The sequence below is a fragment of the Necator americanus genome, chromosome III (assembly GCF_031761385.1).
Source record: "Necator americanus strain Aroian chromosome III, whole genome shotgun sequence".
NCBI classification, from domain to species: Eukaryota; Metazoa; Nematoda; class Chromadorea; order Rhabditida; family Ancylostomatidae; genus Necator; species Necator americanus.
This window is the reverse complement of record NC_087373.1, coordinates 21,534,135-21,559,929: the sequence shown is the minus strand read 5'-3', so window position 1 is coordinate 21,559,929 and position 25,795 is coordinate 21,534,135. Positions and strand designations below refer to the sequence as shown.

Below are 25,795 nucleotides of genomic sequence, written 5' to 3'. Positions count from 1 at the left end.
CGTTGGTGTAAATGAAGTAAGCACCACAAACAGGAAAATCAAGTATCAACGAGCAAAGACGTCTTCGTAACAAAGAAAATACATGTACAGAACTTATGAAAATAGGTCTACGCGGTATTCCCAGGCGCACACATCGGCGAGATTTCGCTTGCTGGGCTTCACGAGGCGCCAGTGTGCGCCTTTGCCGCGGATGCGTCGTACTAGCGGGTTGAACAGGTTACGGCGAGTGTAGATCATTCATCGAACGTCAATTCGTACAAAAGGACACAGTTATCTTCTTTAGGAAAGAAGTGTAATCGGAGGATTCTTGTGTTTTTGTCGCTATTTCTGCGCCACACTTCCACAACTTCCTCCGGCCGGCCTCCAGGCTGGCTATATGTCATGATGTTGTGTGAACAATAGCATCATCATGATCTCCTACTTAATCACCGATAACATGCACAGAGATATAGGTTGAAATTGTAATTCCAGTGCTAAGTCGTGCCTCTACGAGGAGAGACCGTCCTCGATCAGCTGGCGTTCGGAACTAATGGAGCGCTCAAATCCGACCGCCCATCGTACTCGCATTCCTGTTAATGATCTAACTCTAACTGTTTATAATGATTCCCTGACCCTTCGAACAAATGTAGTTAGCAGAGTCGCAGTATTCAAACTCTATCAAACACACGCTGCGACGTTACCTACGACTAAAGCTGTTCTTATTGTTACACTTGTTCATTGCCAGTTGACGATGATTGATGAGGTTGATCTCAGCTACCCTGAGTCTGTAACTTCAGGCTGTTACCCATTTATGAGATTTTAGGAGTTCACTTCCCACAAAGTTGTTCAACTGTTTTTAAAAACCTGGTTTTTTCCGTTAACTCTGTTGTTAGGAGTGCGAAGACCCAAACCCACTGATCCGACCTCTCGCAGTCTGAACTGTGGGATGCATTCGACACAGGAATAGGGTGGTAATCTTATCAACACTTCAAAAGTGGAAGTAATCAAAACAGTGTCCCACAACCAAGATCATTTCAATTTCTTAGATGGCCCCCCTACTAACCCCGCAAGTAACCGGTTTAAAACAAATTCGTCACCATCACCGCGTATAAGACGCAGGTCAACCACTGCGCCCATGATGGATCAGTGTGCACTACTGCTTGGCGCATATCGAGTGTGCTCTATCCTCGCCGGTTTTTGATCCAGCAACGCGATGTAATTTGTGCACCGTGTTGATCTGTTGTCTGGATGTGTTAACGTGGGTTAAATGTGAAATATATTCCTAGATTTGTTGTTACGATCGCTGAAGCAGGTCTAGATTGTTAGCTCGCCCCACCAAAATGACGGATTCAAAGTACTTCACAACCACCAAGAAGGGTATTGTTTTCCTTTTTTGTAGTCGAGGCTTTGTTTCTAGCACCCAGCGTATTTGCTGCACTTTCAGGTGAAATATTTGAACTCAAGACTGAGCTGAACTCAGACAAAAAAGAAAAGAAGCGAGAAGCTGTCAAGAAAGTCATTGCAAGTATGACTGTAGGGAAGGATGTTAGGTGTGTTATGTCAAGTACTATAGTTTTGCTATTAAATTCTATTTTAAACTAAAGATAATGATTTATGCGTGGGTTCCGACGTGTCTTTTTATTTTGCTGGACTATGTGTTCATTCCCCGATTAATAATTTCCGCTTGTTTGGCATATCACTCATACTTATTTTTATTGATTGTACTGAACTTAGAAGTAGGAGAAATCAGGAATAACAGTTAGTTGGACTCTTTTCACCTTTTGCAGGAGATATCTTTTCCTCTTAGCTTTTATTTAGCACTGTTTCAAATGAGCTTCTATATTTCGAGTGCCATAGATGATTCGCAAACAATTCGCAACAAGGAGAAAATTAATAGAATATTAGGCAGCACGGAAGTTTTGATGTATTAACTAGGAGATTAAATATTTCAACACGCTTGTGTTATGCACTGTCGTGAGGACTTTTCCGAGCTCTCGCCAGTCCGCTAACTATGGAATAAATTCGAGTTGGAAGAGTTACGGAATATCTTTATAAGTTGTTGCGCATGAATGTAGGTTAGAAGTTCATACTTCCATTTCACGAACCGTATGATGTTTCGAAACTTTATATCATTTTCATGCTTGTCTTTATTTTATTAGTTGGGAACTTTATTTAAGAAAGAGAGCCCATTCTTATTCAATTGGAAACACGCTCCGTCTACTTTTGCTTCGTTATCATCTGCATTTCTCAATTCCAAATTTAGAAAAGATGGAAGTAATTCCAGTTTTCGGTATTTTATAAAGGATATTATTCGCGCGACTGACGTTACATAATCTTTTTCTTCCATTTTTGAATAGAGAAAGTCTATATTACCTATCTGAACTCGCGGTTTTCATCTGTATTGGAATTATGGAGTTAATATGTTGTACCCATTCTTCTGAATCGAGCTCTGCAAACTGTGTGTTTACGTGTGGACTCCTATGTGCATGAACAGAAAAGTGCTGGTAGTGTTAAATACATGCTGTTTAGAAATTTTTCAGAGTTATGAATTCATGCTTTCATTACTTTTTTCGCTCTGAATTTCGCCTCATCCGTGATTTGTTTCAAGTGCTCTCTTCCCGGATGTCGTCAACTGTATGCAGACGGACAATGTGGAGTTGAAGAAGCTTGTTTATTTGTATCTTATGAATTATGCTAAGAGCCAACCGGATCTTGCTATAATGGCTGTAAACACTTTTGTCAAGGTTGTTCAACTATCTCTAAAAACGTTGTTCTTTCTGTTAACCCTGATGTTAGGACTGCGAAGATCCGAACCCACTGATCCGAGCTCTCGCAGTCCGGACCATGGGATGCATTCGAGTTGAAAAGATTACTGAATATCTTTGCGAGCCTTTGCGTAAATGTATGAAGGTCAGTAAGAGTTCTACACATTTCATGTGACGTCTTCAGAACCTTACGCTATCTACGATTCGAAATCACAAGTCTTTTACTTAAGGACGAAGACCCATATGTGCGTAAAACGGCAGCAGTCTGCGTGGCAAAACTTCATGATATGAACCCTAAATTAGTAGAAGAGCAAGGTATCTACGTTTTGTTTTTAATTCTGTGCGGACTCTCTGCAGCTGATAGTTGGTGGTTCTTGTATCACCGTCCTTACCATTATCAGGTTTTGTTGAACTTCTTAACGATCTCCTTTCTGATGCTAATCCAATGGTAGTTGCTAATGCTGTAGCTGCCTTAACGGAGATTAACGAGCAAAGACCACTTATCGAGGTCATTGATGTTTTGATCTTCTAATAACTTATTCATGTCACTTAGTTCATAGAAAAAAATCTTTTCAAGGTAAACAGCCAGATGGTGAACAAATTGCTAACTGCTTTGAACGAGTGCACGGAGTGGGGCCAAGTGAGTTGAATCGAATTGAGGTCGTTTTCAGTTCAACTGGGCTAGCACATTGTAGGTCTTCATTCTGGATGCCCTTGCCAGTTATCGACCCCGTGACGAAAGGGAGGCTCAGAACATATGTGAACGCATATCTCCTCGCCTTGCGCATGCCAATGCGGCAGTCGTTCTTTCTACTGTGAAAGTGAGTCTCATTTTGATGCAGAAGTGGATTTCTGCTATTCTTAGATTCTTAGACTTTTATGAGGCGGAGATGAATATATATCTCTGTCAGAGCTTCCGTTTCCTTATTCTGCAAAGTGGGTGCAACGTTTGTGTTTTCCTGGTGACTAGCGTGGTTTTTCAGGTTTAATAGAGCCAAAATCCGTGATGATGTTGGATTTGTTCAATCTGATGTCGGTTGTTTTTCTTTTGGTTGTTTATGCTACTGCTGCTATTTCTAGGTTCTCATGAAATTAGTAGACATGCTGCCTTCTGACTCTGAGTTCATAAATCAGCTAACCAAAAAACTAGCACCTCCAATGGTTGGTTTTTCACTTCATCAATGTGTTGTGACGCACATCTTTGATCACTACACATTTTCCATTCAGGTTACCTTACTTTCGGCTGAGCCGGAAATCCAGTACGTTGCCCTTCGAAACATTAATCTTATTGTCCAGAAGAGGCCGGACATATTGAAACAAGAGATGAAGGTGCTTGAGTAAAAGTAGTTCACTTCCCACTTCTAAGTAGATCATAATGTTTTTCTGGGTGTTGGAGTTTAAGCCATAGCTGATTAAGGTATTTTTCGTTAAATACAACGATCCAATCTATGTTAAAATGGAAAAGCTGGACATCATGATTCGCCTTGCACAGCAGAACAATATTGCTCAGGTGCTAAGCGAGCTCAAAGAGTAGGTTTTACAAGAGTAGTGTTTACTTTTTTGATCTTTCTGCTAAGTGATATGGCGTTGCTTGCATAAGACAATGTACTTCACACTACTGTTGTTCTCTGTCGGAGTCATGCACCTGCGTTCATTTGTTGACAATGTGGTTAGGATAACAGAAGTGAGATTTTCATTGCTAAAAGCGAAGAATAATTGAAAAAAGAAACAATGAACCACACGCACTCAGTACTTCTGCACTGTAGTCTGTTTCTGCTGTTTCAATTTTCTTCTCAATGTGATTAAACAAGTTTGTTCTTTTGATCAAACTTAGTATTTGTTCACTCTTCTTTCAAAAGAAAATAGAAAAGCAGGAAAAAGGGCAACAAAGAAAAACATTTAGGTACGCCACTGAAGTGGATGTCGATTTTGTTCGTAAATCTGTTCGTGCTATTGGCCGATGTGCCATAAAGGTAGGTATTAGATGTACTTTACCCTTTTTTTCTGTTATCTTCTTTTTATACGAAGACAAGATTCCAGGTAGAGGCTAGCAGTGAGCGCTGCGTTGCCACCCTCTTAGAGCTTATCCAGACGAAGGTTAACTATGTTGTGCAGGAAGCTGTTGTTGTTATAAAGGTTCGTAGTAGGCTTGTGACAAATTATTAAGTAGGGCTTTCAAAAAGCATGGGCATAGGATTCATTCCATTCGACGATGAAATGAAAAAAGCTACACAAATTTGTGAATCACTTGAACAACATTCCCGATCATTTGTGATTTCACAAAAATGAGAGTAAGTAGTACACATCATTGAAAGGACATTTGATTTGGTATCGGCGACACTCTTGAGTTTCAATTTTTGTCTACATCACTTGTGACAGTAGAAAGCATTTCTATCGGAAATCGTTATGGCATTTTTTTCCATGCCGTTTGTTGAATGTGATGAATGTTTCAGGCAGAATGTTATTGTTTCTTCTTTTCCAGGATATCTTCCGTAAATATCCGAATCGCTATGAAAGTATCATATCTACTTTATGTGAGGTATGTATTTTTTCTGATTTGAGAAGTTATGTACTTTACTGTGAGGGATTGTGTGGATTATGGATTTTGGATTTCAAGAAATAGAACAGGATCTTTGAGATCAGGGTCAGTCGTGTAGTTGAGCACGGTCCTCTCGAAAACGACTTCCCCCGCTCCTTCTTCCTATCTTATCTAATATAGTCGCCAGCAATGGGAAATTAATGCAAAGAAAATTTAGAAAAAGTAAAAGATTAATAAGTTAAAGTGAAGATAATATAATGAACAAGAGGTAAAATAAATATAAATGAATTTATTTGCACGTGATTTGAAGGTGATTTTAGCGATGAATACTGACCTTTGTTAGGAATAGGAGCAAGACTAGTGCGGATTTTGGCACGTTGAAATAAGCATCTATAACTTTGTACGAAAAAAATCTAAAACGGCAAGCAAGCGTTCGTTCCGTAGGATAAATTTTGTGTAAAATGGACATTGTGACGTCTTTGGAGATTTCCGGAAGTTAGTTGGGGAAGTCAAGAATTTTAGCATTCTTTTCAGGTTTCTCTACTAACTTTTGAGACAACGGAAAAAAAGTGTAAGTAAAGGAAAACATGTTAATAGTTCAGGAAACAATAAGAAATATCCACTACAACGTATTTCAGACCGAATAAGTTTTTATGAGGTATGGACTGAGTTACTGGACTTAATTTGAAATGATTTGACCACTGTTATGCGTCTTAAAAAATCCGTCACCATCTTTTGAAAAATCTCCTTGACTCCCGTTGTTTTTCTAATTGATCGAGCGGGCTCTAGTAATTCCTCTCTTTGTCCCGGCTGCGTGGGACAGGAAGAGCATCTTTTTTTGCGAAGGGCTTTGTGCAGAAGTCTGGCCATCAGGTGGGCGGTCTTCCTGCTGTGCGCTTTATATCAGGTTATATCCAGTCGCTCACTGTTCTTTCTTGGTGTTCCAATTGGTGTTGTTAGAACGTATCACGAGTCCGATCACCTAATTTTAGTTTCCTTCGCAAACGCGTCCCTAATCTTCGATCGCTGACGTAGAGCAGAACATTGAATCCTCTCCTTCAATTGTGTGAAGCGGTACTTCTGTCATCATCCTTTTAACTGACCGTTCTATGACGCTGATCGCATTTTCCTCATGCTTGCGAAGTGTCCAGGCTCTTAAAGCATAGGTCAAAGCAGAAGGTACGATTGTGTTAAGCAGATGAGCGCGGAACCGTATGTTTCCGGTCCTCCTAACTGCATCCTCGATGCTCCTATATGCCTTTCAAGTCGTTCTTTTCCTCCTTGCCAGCTCTGGTCATTCTTTATATTCCTTTTCCGACCCAGATATACACAGCTGGTGCATCCTGATATGCTCAGTTCAGTTGAGCGTAAGTGGGACATGCGAGCCCCATTCGTTTCCCATGAACACCGTTTTCGCATATTCAGCGGAAGACAGATGCATCCACATATTTCTTCGAATTTCCCTACATTCATTTCACTTTGCTCCGATGTTAGATGATATCAGAACGGTCCCATCAGCAAAGTGGAAATGGTGTAGCTACCGACCATCAACCTTCACTCTCATATAGTCTTATTCTAGCTTTCGCATTGCGTTCTTGAGGGTGATCGTAAATATTTCCGGTAAGATTTTAACACGCTATTCGACCTCTCTTTTCAGACCGATAATAATATCCCTCATATAGAATAGCGAAGTTCCGTGCAGTTACTGTACAATTCATAGTATCTCTGTGTACTGGATAGGGACCCCTTTGTAAGTCAGTGAAGGTGAGACATAGCGAAATCTTGTACTCTGGCAAAGCAGTGTGAATGCAGTCGATCCTGCTGCACCCTTTTTGAAATCCGGCTGGTTGGCATTGCTGTCTTTTATTTAACACTTTCAATCCTGTCAAGAGTCACCCTTTAAAGAGCTTATAGGGATAGTAAGCAGGTTGGACGAGAGTGGTGATGTCGTGTGGATCTCCTTCGTACAGGAACCCTTTTTTGCTTTTCTTCCGCTGATTGGGAACCTTGCATTCCGACAGGTAACGCGTAGAAACCCGCGCTAAAGTGTTGATGAGAAGTAGCGGAAGGACTCTTCAGATCTTATTCTGTTGGGACCGGCGTCTCACGATTTTTTACCGTTATGATAGCTTCGGACGGAAGAACCTTTGGAATGACAGATCCATCTTTACGCTATGAGAAAGTGAGGAGCCAAACATGGCTGTCGAAACGATCAAAGTAGGAGTCATGAATGAGTTCTCCATTCGCCTTTTCGATACAATGGTTGTTCCATTTGGGTTTGTAGAGCAGGTATTTTTGGCGCCATTGGCGAGATCTCGACGAATATAGCGAATGCTCTTTCGCATCTCTGCAACTTCGGCCAACACTGCTGCTCTTCTCTGTTTAAGGTTTTCTTTTCTAGCCTCTTTGCAAAGCCTTGTGAGTTCGGAGTGGGTTCGTCTACGGCTCGTGCGCTGTTCCATCCTAGTGTATTAACGCAGTAGTTTTCGGAGACAGACGTCTCTTGATGGTTTTAGAACTCTCAGCTCTCCTCGTTCAGTCATGAAGGTGTTTAACGAGCAATCGTATTTCTGTTGTCCATTACCGAATGTTCCCAAACGATGGCTTAGCGAGGGGGTCTCAGCTAGTGGAAGTTTAGCTACATTGCTCTCTGAACTTCGTGGCTCTTCCGATGCATGCATATGTGTGTTGTATGTACAACTTGTTATCTTAGTCATTTCCTCTAGAGCCTAATCCTTCTCAACCGCCTTGCTTGCAGCACTCAATCACCTGATGCAGACTGTTAGCAAGACAGACTTGCGGATTACAACGGTTCCAATTCATTAAGTCAATTCTTTCGCAGCAGAAGGAGAGACCTCGTCCCCTGAATTTATCCGCGTCAGGGGAAGCGCAAGGTCCGCGCTTTGGCCCCTGTCCGCCGCTCGTGACGCGTCTCGTAGTCACAGGACTAACCGAATGTGATCATCATAATGAGAGAGATCTGTGGTTTAGATAAATTATTAAGGAATACTCTTAACTGCAGATTTCTATCTCTGTAGGTGTCCTGGTCCTCTTTAGAGCTAGCTGAGAAAGTCCAGAAATAGGAGAAAAAGTACACTACTTTTCTCAACTAGGTTCCAAAAATATAAGAGGGACGGAAATGGCAAATTTTGCACACATATAGACAAAATGACAACAACTCGTGCTGCCTTCTTTGCCTTAATTTTGTCTCTATGTCTCTATAATTTTGTCTCTAATATGGAAAGTCATCGCTGGATAAGAAATATGCTCGTTGAAGTCTTTTACACTGCATGAAAACATCTAATTTTTGTCAAGGATTGATCCCACAACGTTTTAATAAAAGCACCCGTATACCGAGTCGCCTTACTCCATATCACCATAAGCAATGGTCACGAGGTCTTCCACCAAACTACGCACTAGCTATCTTAATAAACAGGCGGATCTTGGATATGTTGTATTGATCGTAAGGAAGGAGTGCCAAAGCAACTTGCAAGGTATGAAGCTGTGCGTTTCCTTTGATAGCCTGCACCTTGCTTGGCACTTCTCTATTGCAGCTAATTCAATATATTGAAGATCGGGTATTTATTAAGATGGAGTCTCCCCTTTGCAGTCTCTTAGTACTCAATACGTACCAGCTCTGTTTTGTTTAAGTTCTCTTAAATAAAATGATTGGACAGAAATTTGTAGTGCTCAGATTTGATAGTTGTGATAGTAAAATATTTTTCTTTTGAAAGGATCGAAATTTGTAGATAGTGGCATGCATTTTAAACCATTTGTTTTTCATTTCATTACCCTAACAAATTCGACCACGCCATTTATGTGCATTATTTTATTCAAGTTTTGGATGGCTTCTCTTCATATTTAAGCTGACTGTAAATACTGGAAAAGATTATGTACGGCTCGAGCTGACGAAGTGACTCTGGCGTTATCAAACATAGTTCAGAGCAGCAAGTAAATCATTAAGATTGGCTTTGAGATCACACTAGTCTTATTATCGGAAGTATAAAAAAAGTACAAGACATTTAAATCATTTTTGTGGCTTGTGTGGACCCTATTTAGATAACACGACGCAAATATCATACTATTTAACTCTAAAGATAAGTATTTTATATGGCTCTATTGCTATTGCTCTCGCTCCCCTCTTACGACACTGTTATGAAAAATCCAACCCGTGCTCGACCATGTTTTTGATGTTTAAAGGAATAGTTTTTCTCACAACGCGTTCCTTCTTCTCTTTTTCTTCGACTTTTTAGAGGAATGATTGTAAGTTTTTCAGAATTTGGATACATTAGATGAACCTGAAGCTCGGGCCTCTATGATATGGATTATTGGCGAATACGCCGAAAGGATTGATAATGCGGATGAATTACTCGAGAGTTTTGTTGAAGGATTTCATGACGAAAACACTCAAGTAAGCAGTTATTTCTTTCGAAAGAAAAAGGAATGGACGATTAGTGCTTATTGCTGCGTAACCGAGAGCAGTCTGTAGTTGCATGTTCATTTCTAGGTCCAGCTGCAACTTCTTACTGCTGTAGTGAAATTGTTCTTGAAGAGACCTACTGATACTCAACAGCTAGTCCAACGTGTTTTGTCCCTAGCCACACAAGATAGTGATAATCCTGACTTGAGAGATCGTGGGTGAGTAATTCTTAGGACGTCAGTTGCAGACTCCGTACTATTTACTATTTCATATCGTCCGAAATATGAATAGCAGATGAAACTTGAGTAAATCGAACTAAGTTTAAAAGCTCAAATAGGTCTCGTTAAATGTTTTTTTTTTCGTCAGGGTAATTTACTTACTATTCTGCTAAAACAGGAACATGAAAAATACCAAATTTAGCAATCCAACAACAAGAATTACTTACGCAGCTATAACATTTTCTGATATAGAAAATTGGTTATAGTTATAATGGTATAGTTCTGTTTTAGAAATCCTATTCAGTATACTGTTGAGAAGAACTTCAAAAATGTTTCTCAGAAAGTGAATTCAGTAGTGTAGCATATGTTGCCGATTATACGGGCATTTGAACCTTAAAATGCAATAGCATGTTCGACGACGTGTAGCATGTCGACGTATTCAAGGTGTGATATCCTTCTACAAGAAAATATTTGCATTGCCGCCAGTCTCTTGACTTCTACTCACATGAACGTTTCTTTCTTGCCATGTCAAAAGAATGGCCCCTCAAAGATGTTAGCAGGCAAAGATGTTGATAAGACTTTGGGAATAAACTAAATTGTTTTCGACACTGTTTGGGATTAAACTATACTGGTATACCATTGCTTTACCAGCCATTGCTCGGATACAATTGCAGCAGAAAAGTCCAGTGTTAGTCAGATTCTAAAGGAAAGTAAAAGATGAACTATTAGAAGTGAACATTTGTCCACATCTTTTCGTTTGTGCGTGTTGGCACATTTCGAAGTTTTATATATCTTCGTGATATGGGTCAACACGAAGCCTACTTCTACCCTTCAGCTGACATCGGCGATGTACACCTGCCCTAGTTACTTGAAAGTATTATAGATTGTCTAACGAATTAAAGCTAAGATGGACTGCTTCTTTCCAACATCAAGTTACTTAAGACGTCGATCTTTTTGCGACATACAATGTTTGAGGTCTTGGTTTTCGGTCACTTTCGCGTTAAAAACAAAAAGAGAAAGAGATCTTGTTGAAAATCGAGTATGTAGAGAACAGTTAATCTAGAGATATTGACGAATGACCTCTCCTAAATGCCGTTGTTCTTTCTACTAATAAAGTTTGCAGCTCAGAACCAGTCACATATGGTATACCATTGCTTTACCAGCCATTGTTCTAATCTAGCTGTGGAGCTATCGAATGTAAATCTCACTTCCTAATTTATTCACAACCACAACTATCCTCTTGAAGTACAAAATTTCGATTCCTCAGATTTCTATTCAAATTCAAATTGAATGCTACGTATAAATGACATATTGTTCGTGTCATTTGCTGATGAGAAGAATAGTAACAAAAGATGCCTATTTTTTATTAATAGGCATATTTTAAAACACAATATGCTTGTTCAAATTAACTCGACGTCTTTTTAGAGTTTGTTGGTTAATTGTTCAGATATATTTACTGGCGACTATTGTCCGCAGACCCAGCTGCGGCAAAACAGGTAGTTTTGGCGGAGAAACCTCTCATCTCCGAGGAGACGGATTTATTGGAACCTTCACTGCTAGATCAGTTGGTTTGTCATATCGGGAGCTTGGCTTCTGTGTACCACAAGCCTCCTTCTTCGTTTGTAGATGGGACGAGACAACCGCTGCGTTCCGGTACTGGTGTGACAAAGTATGTTCAACAAAGCTCCCTGTTTCGATATATTAATATCCGGGTGTTTTTTTAGCGGCCAATCGTCTATCGACTCTACAGGTGGATCTGCATCAGGCGCAAATCGACCTTCTGCCCCCACGGTCATTCCTTCACAGGATACCCTCATTGCTGACCTTCTATCTCTCGACATCTCTACCCCTATGGGCGTACAAGTGAACGCTATGCCAGGTGCAAAGCTAGTCGCGGTGATCTAGTTTCTTAATCTGAACGCTTTAGCAACGCTGGCCGAGTGGTACTACAAAAAATCCCGATTCATATCGTATGTTGTTCGTAATACTACTTTTAAAGACTAGATCATAAGTTGTACGTGGGCGAAGCTGGTAATTTCTCCGTTGATATTGTCTTCCAGTTCTTGAAACAAGAAGAAAATTAAGTTTCCCTTTCAGTGTTTCACAACTAACTACCAACGCAACTAAGGTCCTTACTGTTCAGCTAGCGAAGAACTCAGTGAGGTTGCGTCTCGCTCAGAGTGTCCAATCGATTTGTGCAATGTTCCTGGGACTTTGTTGTATGCAAAGCATTATTGTAGGATATCGCTTCCCTTATCAACTTTAGACTTGAGAATTTTATATCTGCAAAAATCTCAGGTGGTTCAGAAATGATGCACTCCTGTAAGTGCGAGGTTTGTTGGTGGAAAGTTTATCATAGGTAGTTTAGAAAACTGCGGAAGAGCCGAGTTGGCGGACGACTAATGAAGTCTTCACTTGCAAACCTCGTAGACACTTTAATAGTACACAGAAGCGCTAGCGTGTTAAGCCTTGAGAACGTTTACATTGTTGTACACGTCCTTTACATATAGTGGCATAAAATAGAGTTGGTGACCGCATTTGACCGAATAGATGCGGAAGCTGACACAATTTTGGCATGGTTTGACTGCCAAGTGCTGCATACCTTTCCCAACATAAATCAATTAAGTGGAATACTTTCATAAGCCGTAAAACCGCTTGACAGCCAACAACATTTCTTTTTAGCATATGTGCCGATGGCGTCATCAGGAGGCCTAGATGATCTACTAGGTCTCGGTGGTCCTTCTCTTGTGGATGCTGCTCCTCCAGTTCCTGCTGCAACTACGTTTGATCCTCTTGCCAACCTCGGTTTCGGTGGTCCTGTTACTGCCCCTGTTGCTGCTACCCCAACAGCAACCGCAGCACCTGCTTCTTTAGGTTACTGGTATTTAATTTATACGCTGCTCGTCTACTTACTTCTGCTTATTGTTACTTTTTACAGGTGGTCTGGGAGATATCTTCAGTGGATCCTTAGGAATTATAGAGACCGTAGCATCAGGATATCAAGCGCCAAAACAGCTGTGGTTGGACGCAGCTAGGGGCAAAGTTTGTAGCATCCAATCATGTTTAATAGCATTGATTTAACTGCTGATGGTTCAGGGCACACAAATAGAAGGTACTTTCATTCGACGTGGTGGAGCTATTCATATGGAGATGACATTCACAAACAAGGTAGTTTGTCCGATCCGAAACGAACAATCTGTTTCACAAGAAGGGTTTCTTTTCAGGCAATGCAACCTTTGTCGGGATTCGCGATCCAGTTCAACAAGAACTCGTTTGGCTTGGTACCTGCTGAACCTTTGAGGGTTCCTACGCCTCTTGTGCCTGGACAAAGTGCTAATGTTGGTTGCGAAGTCTATCAGGCACTGAGACGATTTCCCATAGAACATCAACTATTTCTAGGTAACATTGCGGTGTGACACCACTGGAGCTGTGCAAAGAATGGAGCCGCTCACAAATTTACAAGTACTTTCTTCTATTCATTATTTTTTATTGCGGCGTTGTCACTTTTTTCGCCAACTTTTTTTAAAACTCTGTAGGGGAAGCCTTCTTAATGAAAACCATTTTGAATACTGTGTAGTTTACGGCTGAGTAAAGTGAGAAACATCACCTTTGTAGAGCGCGAAATCCCTTGTTTACGGTTATAACTTGATGATATCATAGTCTCAATTTATGTCTCTTTTAATGGGAAACTGAAAAGGACTTGACTACCCTTCTCTCTCTGTTCTTCTTGGTTACTGTTCTCCATGCAAGTTCTTATGCTGTTTTCAAATTGCACTCATCTCTTTTAAGCTGTTTTCTACCATCTCATTAGAAGTATCTCAAATCTCTTCAGAAGGGAAAGAATTGCTGAAAAGTATATTCTTGAAAGGATGTATGCAGGAACTTCTCCCTCCCCCCTCAAAAAAAAAAAAAATAAAAATAAAAAGTGTTCTTATGTGTTGTTCATTCTGAACTCAAGTCAACATTATAACAGTAGAAAACACTTTTTCCTTGCTCTTACATTTCCGTCTAGAGCAGGGATCGAATGACAAATGTTTTTTAAAGCTCATTTTCTTGACACGCTAACTTCTGAGTCTTATGGTGTTTGCATCAAAGAACAGTGGAATGAACCTAAAAATTTGAAAGATTTATGTCTGTTTCATGAATTTCACACACTTATGAAGATTCCTTTGCTGATAAGATTGTCTATAATTTGGTTTTTGACAATGTTGAAGATGTCTGCCATAATACTGGAATCTACAGCTTGTGTGAATCTAAACGGAAATCTTACACTGAAGTTCTCGGTTCTTACATCTACAGTTGTGCTCATTCAAATCACCTCATGTAAACTCCCTTTTCATTTGCTCCCTTTCGTTTCACTCTTATGACCTCATCGAATTTGTCTTGCAGCGCCTTTCCTAGTATCCCCACGGGACAGTTTCCGGTATTCAGTCTCGTTTTAGCCTCTGGGATGTTTCAGATTTTTTCACAGTGACGTTTCGAAAACAGAATTTCACCTTTCTTCATATTGTCTCCCAGGAACTTTTCTATTTCACTGCGGCCTTCTTCTGTCCTCTGGAGGGTTGATACAATGTCATCAAACCTATCCTTTTTGTTGAAAAAGATCAGCAGCCCGCAACTCTGCACTGCATCTTCGTTTAGAATCAACTGAAACTTTCTAACTGTGTATAAAAGTATGTCGGAATGTCTCGTGAAATTCTGTTACCTCGAGAACTTTTATGCTTCGCTCCATGGCTGTTCTAGTAGGTTCTTCTTCGTCTGGCACATTGAAGTCAGTCATCGAAGTCACGAACAACACAAAATTTCTATAACCCTCTCGGTCTTGGGCTACCCAAGGGTTGATAAATTCGGGCATCTTCATCTAAAAGGCGTATTTTTTTCATCCCAACAATTGACATTAGCAAAGATCTGATCTATTCATGGACCACGGGTTTTTGGTCGTAATTTTGTGATCAATTTTTTTCTTGTTCTGTGAGAATTAAAATAGCGACTACTCATTTTTCCAATTCATCTGATTCAGAGACAATTACGTTTTCAAGATGTGCTGAGAAAAAAATATGATAGACACGGTGTCAAGGTGACAAAAGTAAATATAGTCAATAGTCGCAGTCGTTTTAATTTGGTTTTCTCACCAGCTCTGTTGGTTGTCCACCCATATCGTGTATCTGGATGTTCATCCTGCTAATGCTGAATCGGAAGTCTTGAACGTCAGTTGTGGGATATCTGAATTTTGTTTGTTCGGTTTGAACTCTAGGATTGGCATGTTATCCTAGTGGAATTACAGAATACCATAGTTCCACCTTTAGTTTTATTTTCATCTTCAACTCGGATAGTGTTTTTTTTATGTTTCTTTGTTTCTGTGGCAAGAGCAGTCCTCTTTTCACCTTGTTCGATTAAGGAATATGCACAACTGTTGTACTCAGATTTTTGTAACAGGGTGCGGTGGAGGGTTTGAGACTGCAAAATCTCCGAATGTTATTTGATGCTTTAACAATTACTTGCATTAGATATACTACTTGCTGACGTACCTGTGTTTGCTAGGGTATTATCTTCATGAAGCAAAAGCTTTTTATTCTCCACGATATATTGTTGCGAATACGAGATTGGATCAAGATCAACTGGATTTTTCTAAATTTATTTAGAAAGCGCTGGCCGTATGCTAGCAGCCTTGGTCTTGCTTTTGCCTCTCCCCGAACCCATTGTGCTACGTGACTTGAGATGTTGTGCGAATGGAATCATTGGAGTTCCTCACGTGTAACAACCCTAGAGAATACACACTCAACGCACAATTCTTTTCTCGGCAGTTTGGAAATTCTGGTTAATTTTCTACCTATCTTCATAGTGAATACCGGCATAAAATTCCAACTCGATCGACAGCCCTATGGATCACTTGGAATGCAGCCTGTCGCAACACCTACTTTGTTAATAACCATTGTTAAAGAAATGTTGAATTTTCTTTTGATTTGGACCCATAACTTGCCTTGAATGTACGATGTCAGTCGTTGTGAGTTCGGAAGTGTCATCAAACAAGCGCTGTATGTGTTCTTCGCAAAGAAAGTAGAGAGTTCCATCCTCAAGGTGCCATTTTCGGGACATTTTATCGTGCTGTCTAAGTGTCTCGGCAATCTGCAACAATGACGCTTGCTATCTGATTCGGATTACTGCTACACAACTGTTTGATGCATAAAGATGGACATGCCAACTCTACCACTTTTCTTGTTAGATTAGTTTGCTGCTCACCGACTACTTTTGAGACTTTGACATCAAACCATATAACCTTTCGTTAGAATGCTAGAAGCATGCTCTCGTTATCACACTAAGTACAGTGGTACCAAAAACAGATGGGAGATTTCATCTTGCCGCTTAAGTCTTTCGAGCATGCCTAACTTAAAGACAGCGTTCACAGAAATTTTCGAAGTTGGGATCTCTCTGCCAATGGATGAGGACTTTTTTTAGTTCACAGGTTCAACGTATTTCACAATGAAAACGCCCATCTTGTTCCACCAATGAATCCAGTTAATTTATAATCTTTGCTTTCGAATGATTAGTCAGCAGGACGGTCCAAAACTTTTGCAAAAAAAAAATCTGACAAAATGAATTGCTGCTCCTTATTTTGACGTCCTAACCTCGGGAATTTCCTTTTCTGGATTTGTAAGGAGTTGCGCTTTTCTCTGTGGTACTGATGCAGTACTCCTGTCTTTCCTAGTGATGGAGAGATACCAACCTCCGAAATTTCAACAATCGCTATTTTCAGTTGCATTTCCCATGGTTACGCTAATTTGTTGAGTTCTGTTGGTCCATGAATTGTAGTGATGATACGAATGATGAACGATGTAGAATAATAAGTTAGTTATTGGGTTCTGAAGCAACTTACATTAGGGTCCTTTAAAACTTCCATAAGGTCGGCTCCAAGTGATGATTGAATATTCATGTTGAATGTGCAACTTTCTTCCAGTTCAGCTTTCTCCACTATTTGCACAATCTTTTGCGCATTTTTGTCTGCTGCGCAGATATGCCCCCATTGTGCTGTTTGCTGAAAAAAAATCTCTTAAAAAAGATTGTTGTGAACGTATACACCCAGAATCACTTGTATTAGGTTGTAGACAGCTGTTGTTATGTTGCTGCGAATAATTTTTCGGAACTGCGTCATTTCTTCTTCGGAGAAGATATTTTCTATTGGAATTTGATTCCAGTCCTTGTCGTAAGCCTGTGTAAGGACAAAATCAATGCTTGATGCCCCATTGAAGAGTATTCGATGGAATCTACTTTATAATTCTTTGGTTTTTCCTTGCATAAACACTTCAGTTGGCGCACGACTGTAGTTTTTCCGGCTGCTCCTGTTCCCACCATGAAAAAACGAAAAACTTCTCTTTCCTTGGTCGTCTGGAATACGTGGGAATAGGAAATCTCTTTTAAAAAAATTGGTGTGGAATGCTCAGACTCATTGCTAACCTGTGCAGACTGTTGCTTTGAACAACATTTTGATGTGAGACTACCCATTTGGCGGTAAGAAGAGCAGATGCAATGGGCGACATTTGTCTTCTCGAGTGATAAGGAGAATTGCAGCCCTTGTCTGTGCTGTATCTATTGGTACCAGATTATCGACATGTGCAAAGTGTTTCGTTGAGAGCAGTCTGTAACACTTCTGGAATTTTCTCGAAACTGTGTTATCTGCCTCACTTTTTCCTGGAACACTAATTTCCACTATTGACGATGTGATTCCGAGTTTCCATTGCTCAAGTAAATTTCTTTTGTGTTCTCTGCTTCTCGCTGAAGCTGCTTTCATAATTCAAAACAACTTTGATCTATGGTTTCGGTCTTGTAGTTTTTATGTTTACATAATATGTTACAAACTCACAAGAAAAACTGTATCATACACTGGATCTTTGCATCGGACAGGACTAATCATTTCACAGAATGACATGCCTGATGTACGTATTGTAGGATGTAGTGTATACAAAGTTTAAAACATTTACATTTTTGCTTCACTTCGTTGCTGTCGTGACATTGTCAGCGACAGTAGCAAATGTTATTTTTCTGCAAATCTTAGAAGAAAGTTAAGAAGATGCTACTTCCTCAAATTCTCTTTGATGTATAGGTCAAATTGGGATTCCAAACAGTGGTTGCTTCAGTTTTACGTGGAAGGGAAGCACTTTTTCATTGTTACAGGTGGCGGTCAAAAATGATTTGGATGTCTTCTATTTTGCGTGCATTGTACCTTTGCTGGTATTCTTCCACGAATCTGGTCAGATGGAGAAACGGGAGTTCCTTGATATGTGGAAGGAAATCCCCGAACAAAACGAACAACAATTCACTATTCAGAATACCCAGAACCTAAACGCTGGTTAGTGCCTTTTTGACTTTTTTCAGATTTGAGTCCCAATATAGTACTTTGCTTTATAAAGCGCATAATTTTTCTATATAGTTGAGTCTAATAAGCAGGTGAAGCCTTCATTCGTTTTGTAAGTTTGTTTAAACTGCTATTTAATGACATCAATGCAGCACATGGGCATTGCTCCTCTAATCGCAAAAGAAACGAAGACCTTTAAAGGACTTGGTAAATTGACTTTTCGTAGAACGATTAGTTGTTCTGTGTAGATTTGGTTCTGTTTTAAAGATATCTCCATCTATTTGTTATCTATCTTTCGAATTCACTGTCACACACCTGACAGTTTTCTAAGCATTATACAACTTGTATATATATATATATATATATATATATATATATATATATATATATATATATATATATATACTAGTTTGAACTTGAGGCGAACGACGAAGGAAATAGACAGAAGGACGGAGGAGTCATAAAAGTGAAAAGCAAAGCGCCCAATGGCCACGGCTATGAAACGGCTGCAACGATCTATCTTTGCGTCATGCACACGAAGTTATTGCACACCAATCCGACGCCGGTGGACCCATCAGAACCCATTTTGTCGCTATCTGGCACCGGTGGACCCGTTACAACCCATCCTATAGGTATCTGGCGCCGGCGCACCAATCCGACACACACGCCCACATGTGACAGAATAAGCCTGTTAAAATATAGCACGATATTTCATCTTATTACCATTCCTGGCAATATAGTCGAATAAATCATTTTTCGAAACGATTACATAACTATTGCGTTCTTGGACCAAACACGAATCTATTCAGTATTTCAGTTGGCATAGTAATATTTTTGTCACGGAAGTAGTCATGGCTAGAATAATCTCCAAATATTATCGTGATCATGATCATAATCATGATATATAATAACGGCTTTTTCTGTCACGTGTGTGTGTGTGTGTGTCAGTCACGAAATTCAAAAAGGGTGGTGCGACGGGTCCACCGGCGTCGAGTTGGTGCCTCGACGCTAGAAAGCTATAAAATGGGGTGCGACGGGTCCACCGGCGCCAGATACTTATAGAACAGGGTGTGACGGGTCCACCGGCGCCAGATACCTATAGAGGGGGATGTGACGGGTCCACCGGCGCCAGATACCTATACAAAGGGGTGCGACGGGTCCACCGGCGTCGGATTGGTGCGCCGGCGCCAGACAGCTATAATATGTAGTGCAACGGGTCCACCGGCGCCATATTGGTGCGCCCGCGCCAGATACCGATAGAAGGGAGTGCGACGAATCCACCGGCGCCAGATAGCCATAATATGGAGAGCGATGGGTCCACTGGCGACGGATTGGTGCGCCGGCGCCAGATACCTATAGAAGGGGCTGCGACGGGTCCAACGGCGTCGGATTGATGTGCCTGCGCCAGATACTGGGCAACCACTGACCACTGGGCGCTTTGCTTTTCACCTTTATGACTCCTCCGTATGCATATTTCCTTCTTCGTTCGCCTCACGTTTGTAACATGCCGTTCTCAGAAAGTGGAAACACGCATGCAAACGGCTGCTTAAACAGTAGCAAGATGTTTATGTGATCTGACGTGGGACGTTATCTTTGTCAGTAGGATGATGTCTTTCACGTCATTTTATGTTAAAACATCATTCTGTGATAACTATTGGGGGAAATCAGGAGGAATACCCATACTTCGAGTAATCCTTTCAAATTGTATCTATATTATTCTGGCATCGAAGGAGTGTTTGTAGCTGATGGTCGAATATTCTCCAAATGTAGAATTGACGAGTTTAAAAGGAAAACTCCGTAATCTTTAATCCGTAATTTATGATATAAACAAGAGAAGGAAAGCGTTGTTAAAAAAACACAATTCTAATTTTACAGAAAACACCATTACTATCAACTTTCATTGATCAGTGAAGGGGAGCGAAGCTAAAACCACCGAAAGTCTGAAGTCCGGCTTTAGCCAGACATTCAGACTGGTATATAATAACGGGCTTATTCTGTCACGTGTATCTGTGTGTGTGTCAGTCACGAAATTCAAAGAGGGGGTGCGACGGGTCCATCAGCGTCGAGTTGTTGCCTCGAAGCCAGAAAGCTATAAAATGGGGTGCTACGGGTCCCACGGCGTCGGATTGGTGCACAGGCGCCAGATACCTCTTGAAGCGGGAGCGACGGGACCTGTGGCGTCGGATTGGTGCGCCGATGTCAGATATCTATAAAATGAGTTGCGACGCCACGGATCTCCCTCACTAGAGGGATCACAGCCGGTTAGTCGCGAGTCTACGTGGGTGGCGGATAAGGGGCTAATCGCGGACCAAATGCGACCTTGTGTTTGCCCAGAGATGCAGGTGAATTCAGGGGATGGACTCCCTGTTTCTGCTGAGCCAGGACTGACTCATGACATCCTTGTATCCCGCGCGTCGGTCCGGCCAAAAGCCTGCAATCAAGTGACTCGGAGGTGCAAGGGAGGCGGTTTGGAGTCGCCTCCAACAAGTAAGCTCCACATGTCCACTCCGGGAGAACGGAAGTTCTCCCAGAAACTCATGGGACTAGAGGCTTGCAACCTGCCCATGGGTTTTAAAATTTTTATGCAAAACACAGTAATAGAAAAGAGTCTCCTGATTCCGGAGGAAAGTCTGGCACGGTAGCGCCAGGTAGGACGGGGTTGCAAGAGTCATGAAGGCTACTGAAACGGAAAAGGAATAGGATGACGATCTGTACTTATAACGCACGTACGCACAGCATCGGAAGCGGCCATCGAAGATCTGATGATGCAAGCCAAGAAGATCAAGTACGACGTCATCGGACTGACCGAGACGAGACGACGTCACCCTCTAAACGCCGAAACTGGAGAAGAACTGTTCTTAGGAACATGCGACAGTAGAGGTGTTGATGGAGTTGGCGTCCTCGTCAACACGAGTGTGGTAAAGAACATCGACTGTTTCGAACAACTTACGACTCGAATCGGCCGTCTGCGGATGAGAAGATGTGGTCCAACACCAGCTTTGACTATCTTCGTCGCTTACGCTCCAACATCAACTACGAAGAAGACGAAGTCGAAGCTTTCTATATGGACCTGGAGAAGTTCTACCGAGAAGATCATGCGTTCTACAAGGTTATAATTGACGATTTCAACGCCAAAATTGGCCCTAGAAGAACGCCTTAAGAGCTTCACATCGGCCCTCAGTGGAATGAGGAAAGAGAGAGGTTTTCCGAGTTCATCATGACGACTAAGACCATCCGCGGGAACTCGCAATTTCAGAAGCCCTCCTCTCTACGCTGGACGTGGGAGTCACCCAGTGGAGGGTACCGTAATGAAATAGACCACATCATCGTCAATAAAAGGTTCTGCCTGACGGACGTCGCTGTTGTACCAAAGTTCTATACGGGATCGGACCATCGCCTCGTCCGAGGAAGATTTTCCTTCACAAGGAGAGCAGAGAAAGCCGCCAAGTTCAGAGAGAGAAATCCCAGGACTACCATCAACTGGGATCTCTTCGCTACACTAGCCGGCTTTTGGAAAGATTCCGCAATGGACAACATCGACGAGGAATAAGGCCGGCTTGTTGAAAACCTTCATGACTGTGTGAAGAAGGCTGAGAATTTTAAAACCACCAAGAGGCGCCTGTCTCTTGAAACTCCTGAGCTGATACGCCAGCGTGGAGCAGCACGAGCCGCAGGGAACCAAGAACTCACGTCCGAGCTCGCAAGGCTTTGCAGAGAGGCGATAAAGGAAGACCTTAAAAAGAGAAGAGCAGAAGCGCTGGCTGAAGCCGCAGAGGCGGGGAAAAGCATCCGCTATGCCTGTCGAGACTTCGCCAGTCGCAAGACGAGGATGACTGCTCTCCGGAACCCAAAGGGAACAGCCATTGCATCGAGAAGGGGGATGGAGAAAATCATCTACGACTTCTACTCTGATCTCTTCGACAGCCATGTCCACTTGTCTCCTCACCATCTGAGGGAAGACGGACACGTCATTCCAGATGTTCTCCCGTCCGAAATACGACATACTATCATGTCGGTAAGAAATCGTACGGCAGCCAGTCCCGACAGAATAAGACCAGAACACCTGAAGAGATTTCCGTCAGTACTCATCAATACCTTGGCGAGTCTCTCTACACGTTATCTGTCGGAATGCAAGGTTCCTAAGCAGTGTAAGACCAGCAAGACCGTGTTGTTGTATAAAAAGGGAGATCCACATGACATCGGCAACTATCGTCCAATCTGCCTACTGTCCGTCATCTACAAGCTCTTTACAAGAGTAATCCTTAATAGGTTTGAAAAAGTCTTGGATGAAGGACAGCCATGCGAGGAAGCAGGGTTTCGAAAAGGATTCAGCACGATTGACCACATTCACGCTGTTTCGAAACTCATCACGAGAGTACAAGATGCCGCTCTGTCTCACCTTCATCGACTTAAAGAAGGCCTTCGACTCAGCTGAGACGGAAGCGGTCGTGGAAGCCTTGGACAACCAAGGCGTTCCTACTCAGTACATAAAGGTACTTCGAGAGTTGTACAGTAACTTCACGACCGGAATTTCGCCATTCTACAAGAACATCAGCATTGACGTGAAGAGGGGGGTCCGACAGGGTGATACAGTTTCACCCAAAATATTCACAGCCACCCTCGAGAACGCAATGCGAAAGTTGGAATGGGACTACCTGGGAGTGAAGGTTGATGGTCGGCAGCTACGCCATTTGCGCCATTACTGATAACACCTAGCATCAGCCAAGCGGAACGAATGCTGACCGAATTCGACGAAACATGTGGATGCATCGGTCTTCAGCTGAACCTACAAAAGACGATGTTCATGCGGAACGGATGGGTCTCGGATGTCCAATTCACTTTCAACGGAACGAACATACCCGAATGCACCAGCTACGTTTATCTGGGTCGGGAATTGAACATGATGAACGACCTGACCCCCGAGCTGGGCAGGAGGAGAAGAGTGGCTTGGGGAGCGTACAAGAGCATCGAGGATGTAGTGAAGAAGACCAGGAACACCCGGCTCCGTGCTCAGCTCTTCAATACCACCGTACTTCCTGCTTTGACCTATGCTTCGGAAACCTGGGCATTTCGCAAGCAGGAAGAAAACGCGGTGAGCGTCATTGAACGCGCAATGAAGAGAGTGATGCTAGGAGTATCCCGTTTCACGCAAGTGAGGGACGGGATTCGAAGTCCTCTCCTACGTCAGCGATCGAAGATTAGAGACGCCGCCGCGTTTGCCAAGTAAAGTAAAATAAGGTGGGCCGGACACGTGATGCGCTTTAACGACAACCGTTGGACCAGAGCCGTGAGCGACTGGGATATTATATTAAGCGATATTAAGCGCACTACTGGAAGACCACCGACCCGATGGTCAGATTTCTTCACGAAGTCCTTTAAAGAAAAATATGAAATAGAAAAATAAGCTCTTCGTGTCCCACGCGAAAGGAGGAACCACTGGGCTACTCTGGCACACGATCGGGACAAATGGAAGAATTATTGGCGCCCGCTCGAGCAGTTCGAAGATCAACGGGAGTCAAGATGATCAAGGTAAAGGTGAGTTGCGACGGGTCTAGCGGCGTCGGATTGGTGCACCAGCGCCAGATAGCTATAGAACGGGGTGCGACGGATCCACCGGCGCCAGATAGCTATAGAAGGGAGTGCGACGGGACCCTTGGAGTCGGATTGGTGCGCCGGTGCCATATCTATAATATGGGGTACGACGGGTCCACTGGCGTCGGATTGGTGCGCCAGTGCCAGATACCTGTGGAATGGGTTGTAACGTTCAGACTGGTATATAATAACGGGCTTATTCTGTCACGTGTATGTGTGTTGTGTGTCACGAAATTCGAAAAATGGGTTGCGACGGGTCCCGCAGCGTCGGATTCGTGCGCCGACGTCTCAAGGCGCTAAAGCGGGGTGACGCGGATCCAACGATTTGGGATTGCTGCGTAGTGTGTAATAGTGTAATAGCATCGCGCATTAATTTCGTATGCATGTCGCGAAAGGTGTATGATTCGTTGCAACCGTTTCATAGCCGGGGCCGCTGCCCGTGCTGCGTTTCCCTTCTATGAATCCTCTGCGTCATCCATTTCCTTGCACGTTTGCCTCAGATTGCTAACGTGTCTTTTTCACAAAGTGAAAACACGAATGAAACCGGCCGCTTAAATAGTAGCAAACAGATTGGGTGATTTGAAGTGGAACGTTTTCTTTATCAGTACGATGTTATCGTTCACTTCATTTTATGTGAAACATCATTCTGTGATAACTGTTAGGGGAAACTGGAGGAAAACCTATACTTTGAGTAATGATTCCAAGATGTGTCTATATTACATTGGTATCAGAGGAGTGCTTAAGGGTGAAGTTTGAATGTTCTCCAAATGTTGAACTGATGCGTCTACAAAGAATACTACGAAATCTTTGGTCTAAATTTCTATTAAGAAAAGAAAGAAAACGTTGTTAGAAAAACACAGTTCTAATTTTACAGAAAATGTTACTATTACTAATTTATTTTCATTAATCGGTGATGGCGGGCAGGGCGAACACCACATAAAGTCTGAAGTCCGGCTTTAGCCGGACGTTCAGACTGGTATATAATATCCGAACAAGCGCTCTAAATAACTTTTTTTCTGAATTTTAGGTGCGCAGCTTTTTTTATCTCCTAATCATTTTCTGCAAACATTGAGTTGAGGGATGAGTCGTGAACACTTTTTTTATACTTATGGTGCTCATGGAAGTAAAAAGTGGCATCGGCGATTTTTACTTGGCGATTGTTTAAGATTTTCTGGTTTTATTTGTTTTGGATCATAAAGATTTAGTGTGAAATGGATGAAATGGAGCATTTTCAACACGGCTTCCTTCGCATTTAGAGGCAATATACTCCAAAATCCAGGGTATTGGGACCTCTCCACGAATAAATAGAGTTAGGGCTGTAATTCACTAGTATGAGCACCACCACGATATGTTCTCCATAATTATAAAGAAAAACGGCACTGGACGGACTTCGCACACCCCCTGCGGGGCGCGTAATAACGCGCGACAGCAGGCTGTCTTCACTAGGGAGCGTGCGAGAGCCCGTTGTATTGTTGATTGTTTGAGTTGATCGTCTTGTTCGCAGACGCGGCGAATCTGAGGGGGTGCAGATTTCAGGTGGAGTACTCTTATAAAAGATAGTAGATTATGGAGAGGAGAGTGATTCTCCCCCCCACCCTTCCCATAATCTACGATCCCGTATACGAATACTCCACCTCAAACCGTACCATCTCAGATTCGTAGAGTGATGTCTTTAAACAAGAACTTACAATAAATTATTCTATAAAATAGTCTCCATTGTTGTCCCTCCCATGATTCCAAACGGCTTCCTCTCGTAGTCCAATAAACAAATCTCATCATCAGCGACCTTTTCGCTTAGACTAAATGCGAAAGGCAGATATCCCGTCTTGTCCGCTCGGCACACTTTAATGATCTGAAAAAAGAAATACTCTATTAGAGAATGTACAATATTCAGCCAATATTTTATTTCTGTGTGCATTTTGAAGTTTAAAG

General features: G+C 42.1%; 3 protein-coding genes across 8 annotated transcripts in view; 2 read left to right on the top strand and 1 right to left on the bottom strand.

The window, feature by feature from the left end:
• RB195_010406 (uncharacterized protein) overlaps positions 1-22,977 on the top strand; it is a gene marked incomplete at both ends in the record, with an annotated part of 34,400 nt that extends 11,423 nt beyond the window's left edge. Inside the window, 27 exons of one of the 5 annotated variants that reach the window (XM_064191392.1) lie at positions 1,320-1,356; positions 1,424-1,529; positions 2,588-2,723; positions 2,776-2,889; positions 2,975-3,059; positions 3,146-3,252; positions 3,322-3,384; positions 3,440-3,565; positions 3,825-3,905; positions 3,972-4,073; positions 4,162-4,274; positions 4,648-4,717; positions 4,785-4,880; positions 5,227-5,283; positions 9,560-9,694; positions 9,791-9,921; positions 11,369-11,590; positions 11,646-11,800; positions 12,604-12,795; positions 12,860-12,963; positions 13,018-13,089; positions 13,146-13,259; positions 13,321-13,383; positions 18,091-18,265; positions 20,624-20,758; positions 21,008-21,380; positions 21,986-22,706. In XM_064191392.1, the coding sequence (XP_064048973.1) occupies positions 1,320-1,356; positions 1,424-1,529; positions 2,588-2,723; positions 2,776-2,889; positions 2,975-3,059; positions 3,146-3,252; positions 3,322-3,384; positions 3,440-3,565; positions 3,825-3,905; positions 3,972-4,073; positions 4,162-4,274; positions 4,648-4,717; positions 4,785-4,880; positions 5,227-5,283; positions 9,560-9,694; positions 9,791-9,921; positions 11,369-11,590; positions 11,646-11,800; positions 12,604-12,795; positions 12,860-12,963; positions 13,018-13,089; positions 13,146-13,259; positions 13,321-13,383; positions 18,091-18,265; positions 20,624-20,758; positions 21,008-21,380; positions 21,986-22,706 (3,885 nt within the window). Of the gene's footprint in view, positions 1-1,297; positions 1,357-1,423; positions 1,530-2,587; positions 2,724-2,775; positions 2,890-2,974; positions 3,060-3,145; positions 3,253-3,321; positions 3,385-3,439; positions 3,566-3,824; positions 3,906-3,971; positions 4,074-4,161; positions 4,275-4,647; positions 4,722-4,784; positions 4,881-5,226; positions 5,284-9,559; positions 9,695-9,790; positions 9,922-11,368; positions 11,591-11,645; positions 11,801-12,603; positions 12,796-12,859; positions 12,964-13,017; positions 13,090-13,145; positions 13,260-13,320; positions 13,384-13,457; positions 13,473-17,843; positions 17,853-18,090; positions 18,266-20,623; positions 20,759-21,007; positions 21,388-21,985 lie in introns of those variants that run through there. The other 4 variants (XM_064191391.1, XM_013452064.2, XM_064191390.1 and 1 more) reach the window with 4 other exon arrangements.
• Positions 14,069-17,421, bottom strand: RB195_010407 (uncharacterized protein; the record flags this gene model as incomplete). 2 transcript variants are annotated; one of them, XM_064191395.1, is made up of 10 exons in its annotated part: positions 14,069-14,174; positions 14,240-14,366; positions 14,418-14,568; positions 14,627-14,782; positions 15,054-15,144; positions 15,902-16,047; positions 16,796-16,954; positions 17,009-17,128; positions 17,188-17,304; positions 17,374-17,421. In XM_064191395.1, 10 exons carry the CDS (start codon positions 17,419-17,421, stop codon positions 14,069-14,071), a joined length of 1,221 nt encoding a protein of 406 aa, XP_064048975.1. The 2 variants fall into 2 exon arrangements, with proteins under 2 accessions (XP_064048975.1, XP_013307516.2); XM_013452062.2 differs by lacking the exon at positions 17,374-17,421 and having other exon boundaries at positions 17,188-17,271.
• A 29-nt stretch (positions 22,978-23,006) lies between the features above and the next one.
• RB195_010405 (uncharacterized protein) lies at positions 23,007-23,498 on the top strand (the record flags this gene model as incomplete). The annotated part of the gene is made up of 1 exon (XM_064191388.1): positions 23,007-23,498. The coding sequence occupies one exon, from the start codon at positions 23,007-23,009 to the stop codon at positions 23,496-23,498; it is 492 nt and encodes a 163-aa protein (XP_064048971.1).
• Between the last annotated feature and the right edge of the window lie 2,297 nt (positions 23,499-25,795).